We start from the raw sequence: 18,049 nt of genomic DNA on the forward strand, positions 1-18,049 counted from the left end.
GGGGAACTGAGGAAGCAGCCCAGATTAGAGGAGGAAGGAAGGCAGAGCAGAGCTGGTTGCCTGCCCACCCACCTGCCTAGCACTTCAAAGTAGGTAGGATACCTTGGGAATGCGACGGGCCCTGCGGCTGGACAGCAGCTCACTTGTGGTGCTGAGGCTGTCCTCATTGAGGCTGGAGGGTGAAGATGGCAGGCTCAACTGAGCCAGCAGCATCATGTCATCATGGCTATGCCTCTTGGGTAATCGTGGCAAACGATGGCTCTTCCTTTCTGACCAGTTCCCACTGCGCAGGGATTGACTGCTGGGTTTCATGGACAGCTGGCATAGGGGATAGGATAAGAGAGAGGGGCTCACCACAAGTGTCTTGTCAGTATTCATCTGTTGGTATCTGAAGTAGAAGCTAAAAGGTTGGCATCCTCAGCTCTCATCAGTTCCATGCTGGAAATCCAATATACTAGGGTTTCCTTTTTCAAGACCATAGCTGTTCACTAGCCAGGTTAAGGGCTAGATTAAATACTTGCCTCCTCAAAGAAAGTTTCACTATTTCTGACAGAAAAGAATAAAGGGCTGACAGGTGGTGGTGGCACACACCTTTAATCAAGCACTTAGGAAGCAGAGGCAGGTAGATCTCTGTGAGTTCCAGGCCAGTCTGGTCTACAGAGTGAGTGCCAGGATAGGCTCTAAAGCTACATAGAGAAACCCTGCCTCGAACTACCCCCTCCCCCAAAAAAGAATAAAGTAAGGGTTTTTTTGAGATCATCTATTAAGTAGAAAGAGGAGAAAAAGCAGGAATTCTCCAGGCATTGTCTGAGCTTTGAGACAAGGACTGTGGAAAGGGAGTCTTCCTACCTCCTCAGTTCTAAATCCTTTTGCTGAAAGAGGCTATAGCCTACCTCTGCTCTACCACATAATCCTAGTGGCCAGGCCATGCTTACTTCCTCTAGAGAACAGGGCTCTTGGGCAGTTGCCACCAAAGTCGAGGCAGACCTCACATTCAAGTGGCTCTGTCCCACCATGCCACCCCAGGCTGCCTCGTTCTTTGGCCTGTATACATCCAGTCAACAGCTGACATTTTCAGTATAGAACACCTAACTGGGGAATTGATAGTGGGAATTCTGGGAGGGCAGGCACTTCCTGAGGATTCTCCTCACTTTTCAACAAATCTTCCTTCCTTTCCACAGACAATGTCTTTTCCAAGTCAATCAGGCTAGGAATACAAATCCAATGGAAGCCTATTTGAGCACAGTACATCAAAGGGATAGATGTTTTTATCAAAACTACCATGATTTCAAAGCAAAAAAAAAAAAAAAAAATATGTATTTTCTTTTTTCTTTTGCCCAACATTATAAGATATCCACGTCCTTTCATCTATCTAATTAAAGAGTTAGTTGGGTAAATCAGAGACAGCTTGTTTCTCTACCCTCCTGGCCTTTTCTGCTTCTGACACTATGAACAAGACCAGAATGAGCTTGTCTAAAAGCTTCTTTGAGCCTTTCAGCTTTCTTCTCTTTCCCTTCACTTCACTCCTCAAACATATCTTTATTGTTGGTGCTATTTTTTAAAGAGTTATTTGTTTTATGTGTATAAATGCTCTACCTGCATGTACGTATGTATACCACACATGTGTCTGGTATTTGTGAAGGTCAGAAGAAGGCATTAAATCCCTCTGGAACTGGAGTTACAGATGGTTGTGAGCTGCCATGTGGATGCTGAAAACAAAACCTGGGTTCTCTACAAGAATAGTAATTTTTGTTTGTTTGCTTGTTGGTTTTTGAGACAGGGTTTCTTTGTGTAGCCCTTGCTGTTCTGGAACTTGCTCTGAGACCAGGCTGGCCTTGAACTCACAGAGATCCACCTGTCTCTGCCTTACAAGTGCTGGGATTAAAGGTGTGTGCCACCACTGCCCAGCAACAGTAAGTGCTCTCAACTGCTCTCCAGTTCATTTTTGTTTTGAAGGCACATGTGCGTGCGTGTCTGAATGTAGGTATACACATGCAAGGCAGAGTAAAGCTTCAGGTATTTGTCCTCACCTTCCACCTTATTTGAGCCAAGGTCTCTGGTTATTTGCTTCTGCATAAGTCCAGCTAGGTGACCCACTAGCTTCTTCAGACTCTCCACTTCCAACCTTGCAATAGGAGCACTGGGATTATAGACCAATGCTACTGCATTTGGCTTTACATGGGTTCTGGGTAATCTGTGCTCAGGTTTTCACATTGTACACTAAGCATGTTACCCACTGCAACATCTCCCCAGTTCCAAACTCTCCTCCTTATTCCCTCCTGCCAGTCTGCTCTACTGTGCGATTCTGGAAGACTAGCCACTCTCTCTTCTTCCAGAGAGAGAACAGGATTCTAGGTTCTGACCAACAGGGTTCAGCAAGGCAGGCCTCTTAAGTAGCATCCTCACTACAATGTCTTGGGCTACCCCACTCTCTAGCCCCAACCTATATCTCCACCCCTTTCCCCATAAACACTGGTTGATGGTTTCCAGTATAGAGTCTAATTGGAAGTGGATCCCACACATTTCTAGGAAAGCAAGCACCCCTAAGGACATCCTATCTGACTGCCTACAAAGGACTTACTTGGCAGGAGTCCCTAGGTACTTAATTCTCTCCTGAAGCAACTCATTCATCAAGTGCTAGTGAGAACAGAGACCAAGAAAAGTTGGAACGCACCTTGAGAGCACACTCACTGGGCCTTCTTACTGAGAAGCTCCTGATACTGGCTGGCTCTTCAAGTCTGGCCATGCAGACTCATGCCAGGACCAAGATGATTTGAGGCAGAGTTACAGAATGTCAAGGATCTAAAGAGAGCCCTGTCTTCCTGTTTTCCACTGAAGGAAGGAATACTGATAGTAGTCTTTGGGAGCTCTTGGCTTGGTTTTTGTTTCTAGAACTTAGATGGTAAGAAAAAAGAAGGCAAGACAGGATGTCCTAAAGGTCCATCTCAATTGTCCATAGCAGTTTCAACATGGCAGAAGGCAATGCTCTTTCTTGAGGCAACCTCCTCTGCCAAGTGCCAGCCAGTACCAGGGCATAAGTGAAAGATGACCCTATCCCTTGAAGACAGGCCTTCACATTGCCTAGGCTAGAACTGCATTACCTGCATGGATGGGTTGTTGTACTTCCTGTCTTGGGGACTCCACATCCTGTGTAAGGAGTCCAAGGAGTTCTCAGACAGTTGCTGAGATTTTCTTCCAGCTCTTCGGTTCTTTAGTTCCACATCCTCATAGGGATTCTCCTTGGGAAGCTCTCCTGCAAAGGACACAACATTAGACAAGGGAAGGGGAGAATGACAGGCATAAGCACAACTCCTGCGAACCAGAGAACAGCTTCCACCTGGCCCTTTAGCTCATGAGTCATGCAGCTGCCCATCATCAGTGGGGAGGCTACAAACAGATACTGGCCCCAAGTCCACAAGCTGAGGCCCCCACCCCCCATTTCCAGTTAATTTCAGCTCAGCCTTGTCTGACTGCACAAGACTGGCAGAAGACAAAGCTGACACCACGAGTCAGCTGACACCCTGACTCTAGTCCTTGTGCTGGTAAAGTCCCTGGAGACTGGCACTTCTGGAAAGGCTTTCAGAGATCCCATAATTGTCCCTTTACTCAACTTTTTGTGGGTTTCCCTGGATCCCGTGTCAGGGGTGAGCATGAAAGAACTCCAAAAACTCTAGGGAGCAGAGCTTTACCAGATCCTCCTCTAACCTACTCCTCTTCTCTCCAAGTATTTGAGGAAGGGAGCTTGTCTCAGGTAATTAGAGGGCCAAGCAGCCACAGTGAGTATTCAGTGAGACTTTGTTCCATCTCTCTTTCTCAGCATAATGTAGGCTACTGTCTCTACTGCCAATCTCAGCAAAAGAGACCTCGTTACTCCCCATTTGGCACAGACTTTTTTGCAATGACATGGGAGTGAGAAAGGCTTAGAAGGAGCCTGGGCCAAAAGAAAGGGGAGAGTTCTTGTGTCTCAGGACCAGATTCTGGCAGTAGGCACTATATTAACACTACCAGAAAATCTCAGAAAAGCCCCAAACACAGTTCCTGCTCTTAAAGATTATGAAGTTGTTGAGATGTGCCCTTTCCTAAATTGCACCCTCCTGCCCATCCCTTTCTCTGATATATAATGTGGCTTTTCTTTCTTTTTTCCTTATCTTTTTATTTTGTTTTTTGATTGTTTGTTTGTTTCATTTTGAGATAGGGTTTATCTGTGTACCCCTTACTGTTCTAGAATTCAACTTTGTAGAGTAGGCTGGCCTTGAATTCATAAAGATCCACCTGTCTCTGCCTCTTGAGTGCTGGTATTAAAGCAGTAAAGCTTTTCTAACATACAATAATACCAACCAGTCATGTTGTAACATCAGTCTAGGCTTAATCCCAATAATAAAATCATGGTGGTAACAAGATGCAAAGAGACTCCTTACAAATATAACCCTCACTCTACTTCCCCTTGTCTTTCTGCATTTTTGACCTAGTCCTAATGCCACTGTTTGGAATCTTTGTGGCAGTTAGCATACCTAGGGAAGGATTTGCTTCCTGCGCTATGAGCAGGACTGAGCTTGGAGGAATGCTGAGCCTGATACCTAGTCGGCTGATGCCTGCATGTGCCTTACCCCCCACAGCAGTTCAGACCCCACACCTACAGAACTAGAAACAGAGGCTGCTGGAATTATAGTTTGCCTAAACAGGGTATGGGAGAAATCCCAAGCCCAGCATGCTTACAGATTTCCTCAAGAAGCTGAGGTTCTCCTAAACTGTAGTATCTATTTATTAAATAAGAAACCACAGTGAACTTAGGAAATGCCTTTGCAGAGGTGGGGGAGTAAGGCTACAGACTGCAATACAAATCTCTGTAAACTTATGAGTCAAGGATGGGTCAAGAAAAGAGTTGGGGCTGGATTAAGTGATTCCCAACACCACATGGTTCCCCAGAAATGGAGCAGATCTTTTCCTGTAACAGTCATGTCATTAAAATGACTCTTCTCCATTCCAGAATCCTGACTAAGTAAAGTTGGCCCAGCATCCCCTGCTACTCCACTGTGAGGTATACTTCAGCAGGAAATGGGGGGGGGGGGGTAGGGTGGATTTTCTACCTTTTGATTCCTACCTAACAAATATCTTACAAGGATGACAGATGAAGGTGATAAAGAATGCCAGGACATAATTCTTCCTGATCCGTAAAACAGGACCAGTGCATTACTGTCCAGATTAGGAAAGAATATTTGTTTATATTCCATGCTCATTCAAATTGTCTTGGGCTACGTGGTTGGCCAGAATCCTTATTATCTCCAACCTATAGAAAGACCCATCTCAGTCCCTTTTCATCGAGGTTCATCGAGTGGTCAACACTTTGGGTCGATAAACTGACCATTTACAGGATATTTACTGTAATTCTGGCCTTGCAATACTACCTTGACATTAGCCTCCCTCAATTACAACCAAAAGTGTTCACACATTATCATATGGCCCCTAGAACAGGGAAGGAGAGAGGATGGGCCCAACAACTGACTTGCTCCCCCTTCTGCCCCCACAACTGATGCCTCAGGTATTTCTAAATTTCCTAGTAGTGTCCAAGGGCCATGCTGTGAGTCCCAAGTCTAATTCTTTTTTCTCTACATTGTTTCTTCTCCCCTCTTTCCCCAGAATCAAGAGTTTGAAAACTGATATAAAATCTAAAGCTCCCAGAAAAAGGTATAAAATGAGGTATAGAGAAGCAGTAGATGCACAGTGTGGCTGTATGTTGGTGACAGTCTGGGGAAGAACAGCTGGAGAACACCAACTTCTGCATGCTGGGACTACCTCTGGGGGAAGGCCTCACTTCCTTCCTGCCCCAGTGCTAGCTTTTTTCTTCTCTAATCTAAGTAACTCACTTATCACCATGTTCTGCTTCCTAGCCTTAATTGATCCCTGCACACTTATTGATACCAGTCCGTTCCTGGTGACAAGTTTCATTACAACTGTTTCAGTGATGAAATCCCAATCATCTATCTCTGCAGGCAGGAAAGATGACTGGAGGCATGGATGAGCAAAGAGCAAAAAGATGGTGAGTTCTATAGTCAATAAGCTGAATTTGATGACAACAAGTAAACACCAAAGCAGAAGCTGGGACAAAGTGCTCAGAATAGCCTACGTGGTACAGCATTTGGAGGGTCATAGAGTGGTAAGCCAACACTGTCACTGAGCAGCCCCATCTCATCAAGCTTGCCTTAGGAAACCAGAGGTCCCAACCTTTCCCAGCTTTGCCGACAAGTTAGGGACCAGAGACATCCCTAGTCACTTCTGCTTTGCATTCTTCTGAAACAGGCTTGCCTGAACCTAATCTCAGCACACTGATCCATCTGAAAGAAGACTCTAGGTCAACCAGGCCCTAGTCCCACTGTTCTCCACTGCTCTTTTGTATGTCACACAGGAAAACTGCCCCCACACCCTCATAAACTAGAATCAACAATTTAGAAAGGAGTGCATCTATCCAAGATACCCATAATACTCCAAGCTTCTTGGGCTGCAACCACAGCTATGTCTTTAGGTCTATAGCTTCCCTTCCTAGCTATCTATCCTCTGGCTTCTTTATCCTAGCTCTTCTCCTTTCTCCCTCCCTCTAAGGCTTGACACCAATTCCCAGCCTTTCCCTGGGCTATACCTCTTGGTTGCTTTGCTTCCTGTGGCAGTACCATCTATGCTGGTAGATTCCGTCTATTCCTTACTGTTGCCTAGATTGGGGGTGGGTGGGGGGAGTGTGTGAATGGGAGAAGGCAGAGAAAAAGCTGAAAAGGCTTTACTGGTAAGGTCTACTGGCTCTGTCCTGACTTGTAACCCACTGAAGTTCCAGTATCCTGGAAGCTCTCACTGGTCCTCAGCTTACTGATGGGAGTGGGAATCTCAACAGAAATGCAGCCCAGGCTCCTTGGTTAGGCATAGGCCACTCTATATAACTCCTTAGTAAGCTGCTTTCAAGGGGCATTTTTTATTATCAGGCTCAAAATACAGCACACTTTATAGAACAGCAGCATCTTCTAAGGGCAAATGTCAAGTTACACAAAGGTCAACAGCCTCAGGAAGCAGCAAGGCAACACATTTCCTTTTGAGCCCAACTACTGCAAATCAGCAGCCTTTTAAATTTCTGCCTTTCTGAGTATACCACCCAGCAGTACCTCAGGCATCATGCCTGATAAGGGCAGCAGGAGGCCAGTAAATTCCCCAAAGTGCTTTGCTCATGTTTGCTGTTAACAGAGATGACCTATTAGCCTCTGGACCAATTGGCTACAATCTCTAACAATCCAAGAATAGCAGGCCAAAAGGATGTACCCAAGATGGAAATTTAGCATGGGTGCTCTCTGCCTCCCTCACAGATCCATCATCATAGGCCCAGAATACAGCTTCCTTTGTATCACTGGACCTGAAGCAGCACAAAGCTGGATAATACAATTGGAAGCAGAAACATCTTTAATCCCACAAAGCAGAGGCTGCATAAGAAAGAGCAAGGCTCTTAGAAGTGAGTGTCACTAATCAATCCTAAAGTGACCTTCAAAGTTCAGTAACAAGAAAGCTCTAGAAGCCTCTAAGAGGGCTCTACATTCCTGAACCTCTTTGAAGAAAGTGGATGAAAACCAACCAGAATCTAACAGAAAATATTTCCCCTTGTAGTTTTTCTCTCTAGTTAGGTCCTAAGATTCAGATTGAGCTGCTGTGGGAGTTCCAAAACAAAAAAATACACCCAAGGCATTGGCCTAACAGACTCTTGAGGGTAGTATCTCCACCCCAACCCAAAAAAGGAAAACACCCAAATCAATGCCTGGGGGACTGTCTTAGCCTCTTTCCTATATCCCATTCCCCTTCCTTCTTCACAAGGCTCCAAGGATCCAGAAGTTAGGTTAATGATTAAGGAAGATGCCCAATCCCAACTTTACCTCATCCATCTAAGAAGCCAACCAAACAGTCCCTACATTTCTTGTCTCTTCATGTAATATCCCAAAGTAGAAAACAGTCATCCTAACACATGAGAGGCAGATATAGCCTGCCCTACTAAGAAGGCCCAGGAAATAGTTCTGTGCCCAGACATTACCTCAAAAACATTTCTCCCAAACACCCTGTGTTATTTTGAAGGCAATTGGTCCCAATAAACTTATTGGGAATGACACTATTAGGAAGTATGTCTTTGTCGGAGTAGGCATGACCTTATTGGAGGAAGTATGTCACTGTGGGATTAGGCTTTGAGGTCTCATAATGTCCCAAGCCATTCCCAGTGTCACAGTCCACTTCCTGTTGCCTTCTGATTAAGATGTTTCCCGCCGTGATGATAATGGACTGAACCTGGAAGCTGTCGCCTCAATGAAATGTGTTCCTTTATAAGAGTTGCCATAACTGGGTGGTGGTGGTACACATCTTTAATCCCAGCACTCAGGAGGCAGAGAAGGTGGATCTGTGAGTTCCAGTACAGCCAAGGCCACACAGAGAAACCCTGTCTTGAAAAACCAAAAAAAAAAAAGATATAGAGAAACCCTAAACAGAGGAGAGAGCGAGAGGGAGAGCGAGAGAGAAGCCCCCTGTCTTCTTCTCTTAGTTCAGTTGCTGTAAGAATATATCCTCCCCTGGAATTCTTGGGCAGCACAGAAAGGCCTCCCAAGGCATGTAAGCAAAGAAGGATTGCAGTTCTCCCTGCCAGTTGTGCTGCAGGGATAACAGGGATACAGCTTTCTACCATCATATGGCAGTCACAGTGAACTCTCAAGAGCCCTGAGCAGTAATGATAACATTACAATTTTTGCCAATTGAAAATGACCCTGTGATAGGAGGCAGGGAGGCTGGAATGAGGATGTAAAGATGAAACATCAGAGCTGTCTCTTCACTCATTAAAAATGTTCTCCTACTCTGGGATACTGTATGAGGAGGTAAGGAAACACACAGCAGGCTGGATGCTTTTCTGACAGATGAGCTGGAGATGAAAGTTGTACAAAATAAAACAGGCACTGAAGCATTTTTCTTAACTGCTTACCTTAACTCTGGACCTTTGGCTCTAATCCCTGCAGCCCTGTGTCAGCTCTGAATACAGAGCTATCATTTTCCAAGTAGTAGAGAAAAGGCTTCCCTCCCCAGTCTTTCCTGTTGTTGGAGGCCTCCTGTTCTTGCAATCTTACTGTTGCAATGCACTTTTCTATGGACACATGCTACATTCCCCATACATAGGAAAGAATATGTATGTTAGTATGAACGTGGCTACTATACTCCAAAAAGTGCTAGTCCAGCAATTGGTAAGGAGGAAACGATGGGGGCTAACGAAATAGCTCAGTGGTTGCTGCTCTTACAGAGAACAGGAGTTCAGTTCCCTAGGGGATTAGATGCCCTCTTCCAACCTCTCCAGGCACCAGACACACACATGGTTCACACACACACACATCCAGGCAGAACACTCAGATGCATAAAATAATGCATAAAAATAAAAATAAACCAAAATAAGAAGGAAACTATGAAGAGATAGCACAGACAAAAGGGGAATCAGATGGTCCCTTCTTCATAAGATTCTCATATCCTAAGAATCTAGAAGGTTCTCTTTCCTGTGGTCAATATTCTCTCTAATGTTAAGACCATGTTCTCAGAATTCAAGAGCTGAGTAGAACAAGACAGCACTGAAATGAGGACAGCACACTGCTTCTCCCTGCTTTGTTGATCTATTCAGAGACACATTTCACACAGAATCAACACTTCCCTGAAGGAGATGAGGATAGAACTAAAATGAACACCAAAAAATTGCCAAAGGATAGCATATGCCTACTGTAATCCTGTTACTCCGACAGCTGAGGCAGGGGGATTTAGAGTTCCAGACTATGCTGAGATGCACAGCAAAAGACATGTCTCAAAAACAAACAAAAATATCCCAAACAAATCAAACCCAAGAATATGTCATTCATTCCTTTGTAGACCCTTGAAATCAAGCCTGATTATACCATGCTTACTCCCTTGCTGGGAGGTAACTCTAAAAGTATTGCACTGCAGCTCTTCAGGGCAGGAGGAATGAATGATTCCACACTATATTTTCCAGGTGTTTGTATAGAAAACAGCCCTGAAAGGTAAAGATACTGTCTATGGCCCAGCCAGAGACAATCTGTTTTCTGACCAGAAACTGTTCTTATAAGGCAACAACTGAGCAGATTTACTATAAGTCTTTGAAAAACCCAGTGTCTCCTATAAATGTGGGACTTGGCACCTCTACTGAGGCCTTCTTCCCAAAGCCTCATGCCATTATGGCTGAGGAAACATGGAGCTCATGATGCCTGCTGTGCCATAAATGACAAAGTCCTTTGTGACACAGGAGTCCTCTTTTTTTAGAATCTATGAAACTGGGATATGCATCTGAATGCCTGTCCCATCAAATTTCATACCAGAAACCCTTGTGAGTGGGTCTCTGGGAGGGACTTAGGTCAGGAAGGAAGAACTATTATAAATGGCACCCCACTGAACTCCCTTGCTTCTTAAGACACTGGGAAATAACAGATGTCTTTGAACCAGGAAGGAGGCTTATACTAGACACCAAATCTGCCAGTGTCACATACTTAGCTCATTTAATCCTAACAAAATTTTTTGAGACTTTATTTATTTGTATTTTATATATACAAGTATTTGCCTGAATGTACACAGTGTGCATCATGTGTGTGTAGTACTCATGGAGGTCAGAAGAAGGTATAAAACATCCCTGTAGAACTAGAGTTACAGACAGTTATGGGCTACCACATTGGTGATGGGAATTGAACTTGGGTCCTCTGGAAGGGTATCCAGTACTCTTAACTCTGAGTCATTTCTCCAAACCTCCTAACAACAGTCTTAAGTGGTATTACTATTAGTGTTATTGTTCAGATTCTCATGGTGCCTTTGTTTTGTAGAAAAACAGAGCCCTGAAAAAGTTAAGTGACTTGCCTATGGGTACACAGATAAGAGTATCTGTTGGTCTCAAGTCTTCAAAAAACACAAGAAAGGGATGATGTCATTTGTTTCTTCCTGTGGTCCCAAAGGCCACAGGATTTCAGCTCACTCAGGGTTAGGCTCAGCTTCTCTGTTGTCATTTCCAGAAACTACCTAAGGTGGAAGGAACCATGCTGTTCCACATGAAGTGAACCTTGGAACATCTTCTAGTATCTAGAACAGATACTAGAACAGACCCTAAGGAAGGCCCACCCCCACCACCTCTACCCCTGCTTACCCACAATATCTTCATAGGCATTCTCTTCTAAAGTGCTCTTGGATCCAAACTTGGGTTGACACTCAGTACCATTCTCAGTAGGAGAAGAGGGGTACAGGGACTGGAGACTAGATGCATCCTCAAACTCAAAGGATTTTCTGTGGACAAGAGCAAGAGTTATTTTGGCTATATAAGATCCCTTTGTGTTGCTGGGAACAGTCATGGGAAACAGTAATGATCAGAGGCCCCCCTCTTCGAACTTGTTATTATACCTCTGAGCAAGAAGACAACACAGTCTAAAGGGCCCCAGTCTGAGTGACTATAATGTCCACAGTTTAAAAACATTTTTTGTCTGGGCTAGTAAGATGATAGATAGCTCAGCAGGAAAAGGTGCTTGCCACCAAGCCTAATGACCCCAGTACCCATGTGGAAATAAATAAATAAATAAATAAACAAACAAACAAACAAATAAATAAATAAATAAATAGATATTCTTATAAGGTATTCTCTGATCTTCACATACATGCCAAAAATAAAAAGCATAATAAATTTTAAAAAGTGATCAGATGGCATATCAAATATACGTGTTCTCTCTCATTCTCTCTCATTCTCTCTCTCTCTCTCTCTGTGTGTGCCTTTCTGTTTCCCTCCCACCCTCCCTCTCTCCTTCCTTTCCTCCCTCATGCCTGGCTAGGATTCTCTTTTTTAAAAGGCTGTTTTTAGACAAGGTCTCTCTATGTAGCCCTAGCTGACCTCAAACTCACTATACAGACCAAGCTGGTCTTAAACTAACAAAAATTACCTGCCTATAACCTTCTGAGTGTTGGGATTTGAAAGATATACAGTTCTAAGTGGCCTTTTAAATGTCCTGGTTTCTCAGAATCCTGTCCTTTTCTCATATGTACAAATATCCATGGCCAAGCACTTTATTCTTGATAACTCATACATTTCTGTCTTGGGCCCAGACTTCCCAACTAAAAAGTCAAATATTATGTGAGATCAAGTCTTCATTTAAGAATAGACTGGACATCTTATACATATACCATGTTGAAGGCCAACACATTGCCTTCATCAAGATAAACAGAGTCTATTTCCCCTCCAGAATTTGTTGTTATGTGTGCATGTTCATATGAGTGTGGAAACCGGGCATGGTTATCTTTCTTGATTACTTTCCACCTTGTATTTTGTGTTTGTTTTTGAGACAGGGTCTCATTCTGTGTGGCCTTGGCTGGCTTGGAGCTTACTATGCAGACCAGCCTTGCTTCAAACTCTACCTGTCTCCCAAGTGCTGGGATTAATTAAAGGTCTGTGCCACTCTTGTGTGCCTTGTTTTTTTGAGACACAGTCTCTGGAGCTCATTGATTTATCTAGGCTGGCTAGCCCACTAGCTCCAGGGATCTGCCTGTTTTGAGTCCACCCCCACCAGCTGGGGTTGCCATGTACAATGCTCAGTTTTTACAGGGGTGCTAGGAATACAAACTCCAATTTTCATCCTTGTATGGCAAGCATGAAACTGACTAAGCCAGCTCCCTAGCCTCTCTTCCTCAGAAATTTTATGCCCCCCCCCACTGAATATAATAAATATCTGGTTTTTCATTTCTTTAAAATAAGTTTGTAAGAAGCATGCCTGACATACAAACAAACTTACCATCATATGCTCCTCAGGGGGAAAACTCAAGATTTAGACAAGCAAGCACAATAGCCCATACTATTTGAACTGTTTCTCTTTTTCTCCAAATGCACATGCTAAAGTCTGAAAAATTCTTTAAGAGACTCCATCATACTCGTGTGTGTGTGTGTGTGTGTGTGCGCGCGCGCGCGCACACACACAAATTACATGCAAATGTAACATATGGGAATACATACAACACCTTCAGGTTGATCAACTTTTTCCCATTCCTTGCTACCTAGCCAACTGTTTTTTGTTATGCTAACTCTGGCTCAGTTATTACCTCCAGGAGTGACCTCCCTCACTTCTGAGCTGAATTTAAATGCTTCACCTCTGAGTCTGCTGCATTCTGCACTGCAAGGGATCATGGTACATAACATGGTGTCTACGATTTATCTATATATCAGATCATCAAGTCCTTGAAGGAAGAACCATGTCTTACTTGTCTATGGGTCCCTTGGACCAACACAAGGTTAGGTGTATAGCAGGATCTAGATGGATGTTAGCAGAAATGTATGAATATGGACAAAGCAAGTTTACTTGGCAGGCTGGTAAATAAATTAAGGAGCCAAAAGCATTCTTGGGATAGGCCAAAACATAAGACTGTAGATAGCTGTGAGGTACCCTGACTCAGTAGTCTTGAACCTTGTGATTCTTCCTCTACACATGGAAAGTCTATAGTTGAGACAGAATATACTGGACTAAGCATGAAAAATAGTAATATACTAGAAAATCCCCAGAAGGGAAATGATCTTGGTAGTTAAAGGTAAAGATTCCAAAGAATGCTTGCTTCCAATCTGCCACAGAATCAGGTTAACAGCTATCTTTCAACTTTCACCAGCTCCAGATTCCACTGCTTGTATCTACTAGTTCAGGGCCAAAAGTATCAAGACTGACCAGGAACAAATGGAAGCTCCCAGAAAAGGTGGTTCTTGGATTTAGCCAAGAAGCTGGTGAAATATTTTCCCATATATCTCTTTTTTTGGAACCCAAGAACCAACCTTTGAAACAGAACCAGGGCACCTGTACAGGTTGAGCCCCTCAAGAGAAAAATCGTTCTGAATTTGTCAACATCCCTGTATTGATGATAAAATGAGCTCCTCTGGTACAGTTTCACTTTAAGGAATTAATTTTCAGGGATCTAGAGAGATGGGTTATCCATTAAGAGCACAGATTGCTCTCCTAGAGGATCTGAGTCCAATTCCTAGCACCCACATGGCAGCTCACTGCTGTCTCTAACTCCAGTACCAGGAAATCCAACAGATAACGCATGCAGGCAAAACACCAATGCATGTAATATAAAAATAAACGATTAAAACTTTTTTTTTAAAAAAAAAAATCAGCTTTCAGAGCAGGCACTTCATGTGTCTGTGAGGTTAATATCCTATCAGTCCTTCAAAAGACTGTCTTCTTTAGAAGACCTACAGTGAAGACAGCTTTAACCTTCCAGGGATGGATAAAAAAATATTTAACATAGCTAGCTCAACCCAACAAACCTAGCTTCATTACCCAGCACTGCCAAGAGTGACTTTCACCTTCTTTCCCTCTCCCATTCAAGAGCAGAAGAACAGGCCTGGCATTAGTAGATGACTTTAAACCTAGCACTTAGGACTTAGGAGGCCAAGGCAAGAGGATCTATGTGAGTTCAAAGCCAGCCTAGTTCATAGCAAATTCCAGGCCAGCTACAAAATGATGAGGAGAGAGAGAGGGAGAGACAGAGAGGGAGAGAGAGGGAGAGAGAGGGAGGGAGAGAGAGGAAGAGAGAGAGAGAGAGGGAGAGAGAGACAGAGAGAGACAAAGAGAGAGAGAGAGGAGAGAAGGGAAGGGAAGGAGGAAGGAAGGGAGGGCGGATGGGCAGGCAGGAGGGCACAGGAGAAACATTTTCATTTCCCCAGCCACAACTGTCAAACTAACAACTACTTGGTGCTTCAGAACTTGTAGCACACTCATGACCCAAGCACAATCTGTTTTTGCTTCTTCCATTTAAAATAATGCACTGGGTCCCACTACCCAATACAGGAGGGCATGCCTTACCTGTTCTGTGACTTCCGGTGACCACGTATGTCCTTCTTTGGTCTCCGGGTGACTGGTGGAGCTGGTGTGGAAGGCAAGGGGGGTGGAGCAGCAGGTGTGGGTGAAGGAGGTAGACCATTACTTGGCTTAGTCTTGGGGTTCTTGTCAGCCTCGTATTCAAAGGTACGCTTAGGTTTGGGGACAGGGTTCACAGCAGGATCAGGGGAGCCCTTTGAAGGCAGCAGCTGTGGGCTAGGGCTATTTCTAGGGGTCCCTGACTTCATGGAACCAATGCCTTCCCTGTCCAGAGGTGGGCCTGCCTCCCTTACAGTTGCCCTGCTGGAGCTCAAACTTGCACTCCCTGTTGGCTCCTCCAAGGTACCCAAGGTTCCAGTCTTCCTCCTCCCATAGTCTACACTGTAACAGCTGCTGGGGAGCTGAGGGAGACCCCGGCCAGGCTGCTCCTTTAGGACTTGCTCAATTTTCTGGATCCGGCTCAGCACTGCTGAGCTCTCTTTCCTGCTGCCATGACCCCTGAGCAAAGCACTGGGCTCACTCCGGCTTGGCCGCTTCTCCAGCCTGTATAAAGAGTCTCGCACAGGGAGTGCCTCTCCCTCTTCCTCTGTCTCAGGGTAGGAACACTCAGAGAAGGTCCTGCTCATCCTCCGGAGGCCTTTGAAATCAAAGGTCTTTTCTGAACTGCAGGGAGATGGCACCACACTGGGGCAGCCCACACTGGGGCAGCCGTCACTGGCTGCCCATTCGCTCCCAGAGCCCTCCCGCTTCTCTCCACACAGATTCATCCTGGGTGAAGCCTCTCGGCGACCTTCCCATGCTGAAATCTTCTCCCGGATGCCCTGACTATGGGCTCGGGTACCAGTGCAAGTCAGCAAGACACTCCGTGGGCCAGCCGCTGGCCCTAGGAATGGGGTGCTCTGGGCAAGGGGGAGGCAAGCAGCCACACCCTCTACATCCTGGGCTGCACCATGGACAGTCTCCTTCTGGTCCTCTTTCTTGCGCACTGAAGGAGTTCTGTCCAAGTAACTGAAACTGGTAGCCTTGAGGGTACAGATGGGTGGTGAAGTCTCTGGGGAGGGATCCTGAGGACCTAGGAGTGAAGGACTGCGAGGGTGCCGGTCCTTGAGGATCACCTGGGAGTTAGAGTGGCTGGGGTACCTGCAGGCTGAGGTTTCACTATCACTGAGTGGGTAGATGGGACTTCTTGGTGGGTACAAAACGGGAGGTGGAGAGACTGACTGAGACCTAAGAGCAAAAAGGAGAAAAAAGAAAATGGTGGTGAGTGGTTTAAAAACCAGGTTTGGGGATGAAGGGGGTTGTGCTTCACTCTGATGTTCTGTTCCTGTAGAAGTCTCAAAAATACTATGTAAGTGCCCTGCCCCCCAATCCCATCACTTGAGAGATGGAGGGAGGAGGATCATAAGTTCAAGGTTATCATTAGATACACAGTAAGTTTGAAGCCAACCTGGGATAGTGTGTCCAAAATAAAGAAAAAGGTACTCTTCAAGTAATAGGTATCTTCAAGGCTGTCCTCAAGTAGAGAACAGCTCTTTAACCACAGCAGGTTAGCCTCCATGAGCCTTTCTGTCTAGCTCATCCTTAGAGATCTGAGTAATGTATGGGGCAGAACACTGTTCTACAATACACTAGAAAATCCCAAGAGTCTGCTGCTGTCAACTACAACAGTAAGACCAGTAATATGCTGCTAAATGGCCAACTGTCTCTCTGTAGAAGAAAGCAGAAATTGGTAATTCTACATTTTTTTGGGGGGGGCCAGGTTTCCATCTATTTAATCATTCATATATATATATATATATATATATATATATATATATATATATATATATAAAAAATCACATGATATGACCCTGGCCCCAAATCTGGGCATCTTCATTGATTTGTAAATAATTTTCTAACAGACACATCCACACTCCTTTGTTCATGTTTTTTTCTGTGGCTACTTCCAACTTACAGTATTAAAACTGAGTAGCTACAAATGGTATTTTAATTCTTCTAAAGCCTAAGACACTATCTGCCATAGTAAAGGAAACATCTATGCCTTCCTGCATTGAACACATATTAAGTATTGAATGGACATGAATAGATTGCTTTATATTATGTTTTCTAAGTACTGCATGTCCCTGTATGCTGTATGGAGCCTGTGATTGTACATGACCTTTTATCAGTTTCCTAATGCTCAGACATTATGCTATGTTCAGATTTCAGTGGCTAGAAGAAAAGAATTGTGCATTTAGAAGCAATAATAAAAGAAAACCCCGTAGAAAAACAGAGAGAAATTTGAGAATGCTTTCATGTGTGTGGCCTTTGAGACCCAACTTCTAACTGTCCCTCATTAGGTGACACTTACTGCCTTCCAACTTTGACATAGATGCCAAGGATTGTCTCAGAATTTCTAGAAAAAATGCAGTTGTTCAGTCTTTTGGAAGATTCATTATTTATCAATATTCCTGAATATCTGGGATGTTCTGTGGTAATTCTACTTTTTACAGTATAACTATCCCTGAGCTATTACCATGATAACAATGAATGTGCAGATGAGAAGAAAATGCTAATGACCAACTTTTATTAGCTGTAGCAAAACAGGTCCAACTTCCTAAAGTATTCTCAAATGTATAGGCTCAAACTATTTGGACTTTAAACCTTTGGGTGTTTCCCCTATGACTGTGTTACTGGATACAGGATCCCATTTCCTGACCAGAATTAGGATCCCCAAGGTTAGGCAGGTCCCTCAAGAAAGAATTCTTTCTACTCTCTCAGAAGGCTCTTTAGTTAGCTCTACCCTTCAAAAGTGGCTTCATATCCAACAAGCCTCAGCTGTTTCCCAGCTTGAAATCCATACACAGATTTCAGAAAATGTTCATATATACATGAACTTATTTTATCTTCATGAAAATTCTACTAGGTAATTATTATATATTGTTGTCTTTATGCTACAAATAAAAAGATACAATGACGTAAAGAAACATCTCACCCAAAGTCACTCAGCTGGTAAGTAATGTAGCTACAATATAAATTTATACTATACTATGTTGCTCTTAAAAGAGAAAACAGTACCAAAGGACTCTAAGTCCTAGCACAAAGATACTTTTACATCTATGCTTATTGCTGCACTGTTTACAATAACTACAAAGTGGAAATAGCCCAGATATCTATCAATAGATGAA

The 18,049-nt window shown here is 44.0% G+C and overlaps 1 protein-coding gene across 8 annotated transcripts in view; it reads right to left on the reverse strand.

The window, feature by feature from the left end:
• The window catches only part of Dennd2b (DENN domain containing 2B), a 178,281-nt gene that overhangs the window by 18,588 nt on the left and 141,644 nt on the right, over window positions 1–18,049 (reverse strand). For 6 of the 8 annotated variants that reach the window (XM_051192585.1, XM_051192586.1, XM_051192588.1 and 3 more), the window contains 4 exons: window positions 14,868–16,109; window positions 11,186–11,322; window positions 3,102–3,253; window positions 103–318 (listed from right to left, as the gene is read on the reverse strand). In XM_051192585.1, coding sequence (XP_051048542.1) covers window positions 103–318; window positions 3,102–3,253; window positions 11,186–11,322; window positions 14,868–16,109 — 1,747 coding nt within the window. The remainder of the gene's footprint in view (window positions 1–102; window positions 319–3,101; window positions 3,254–11,185; window positions 11,323–14,867; window positions 16,110–18,049) is intronic. The other 2 variants (XM_051192590.1, XM_051192589.1) reach the window with 1 other exon arrangement.

Source organism: Phodopus roborovskii, unplaced genomic scaffold, assembly GCF_943737965.1.
Source record: "Phodopus roborovskii unplaced genomic scaffold, PHOROB, whole genome shotgun sequence".
NCBI classification, from domain to species: Eukaryota; Metazoa; Chordata; class Mammalia; order Rodentia; family Cricetidae; genus Phodopus; species Phodopus roborovskii.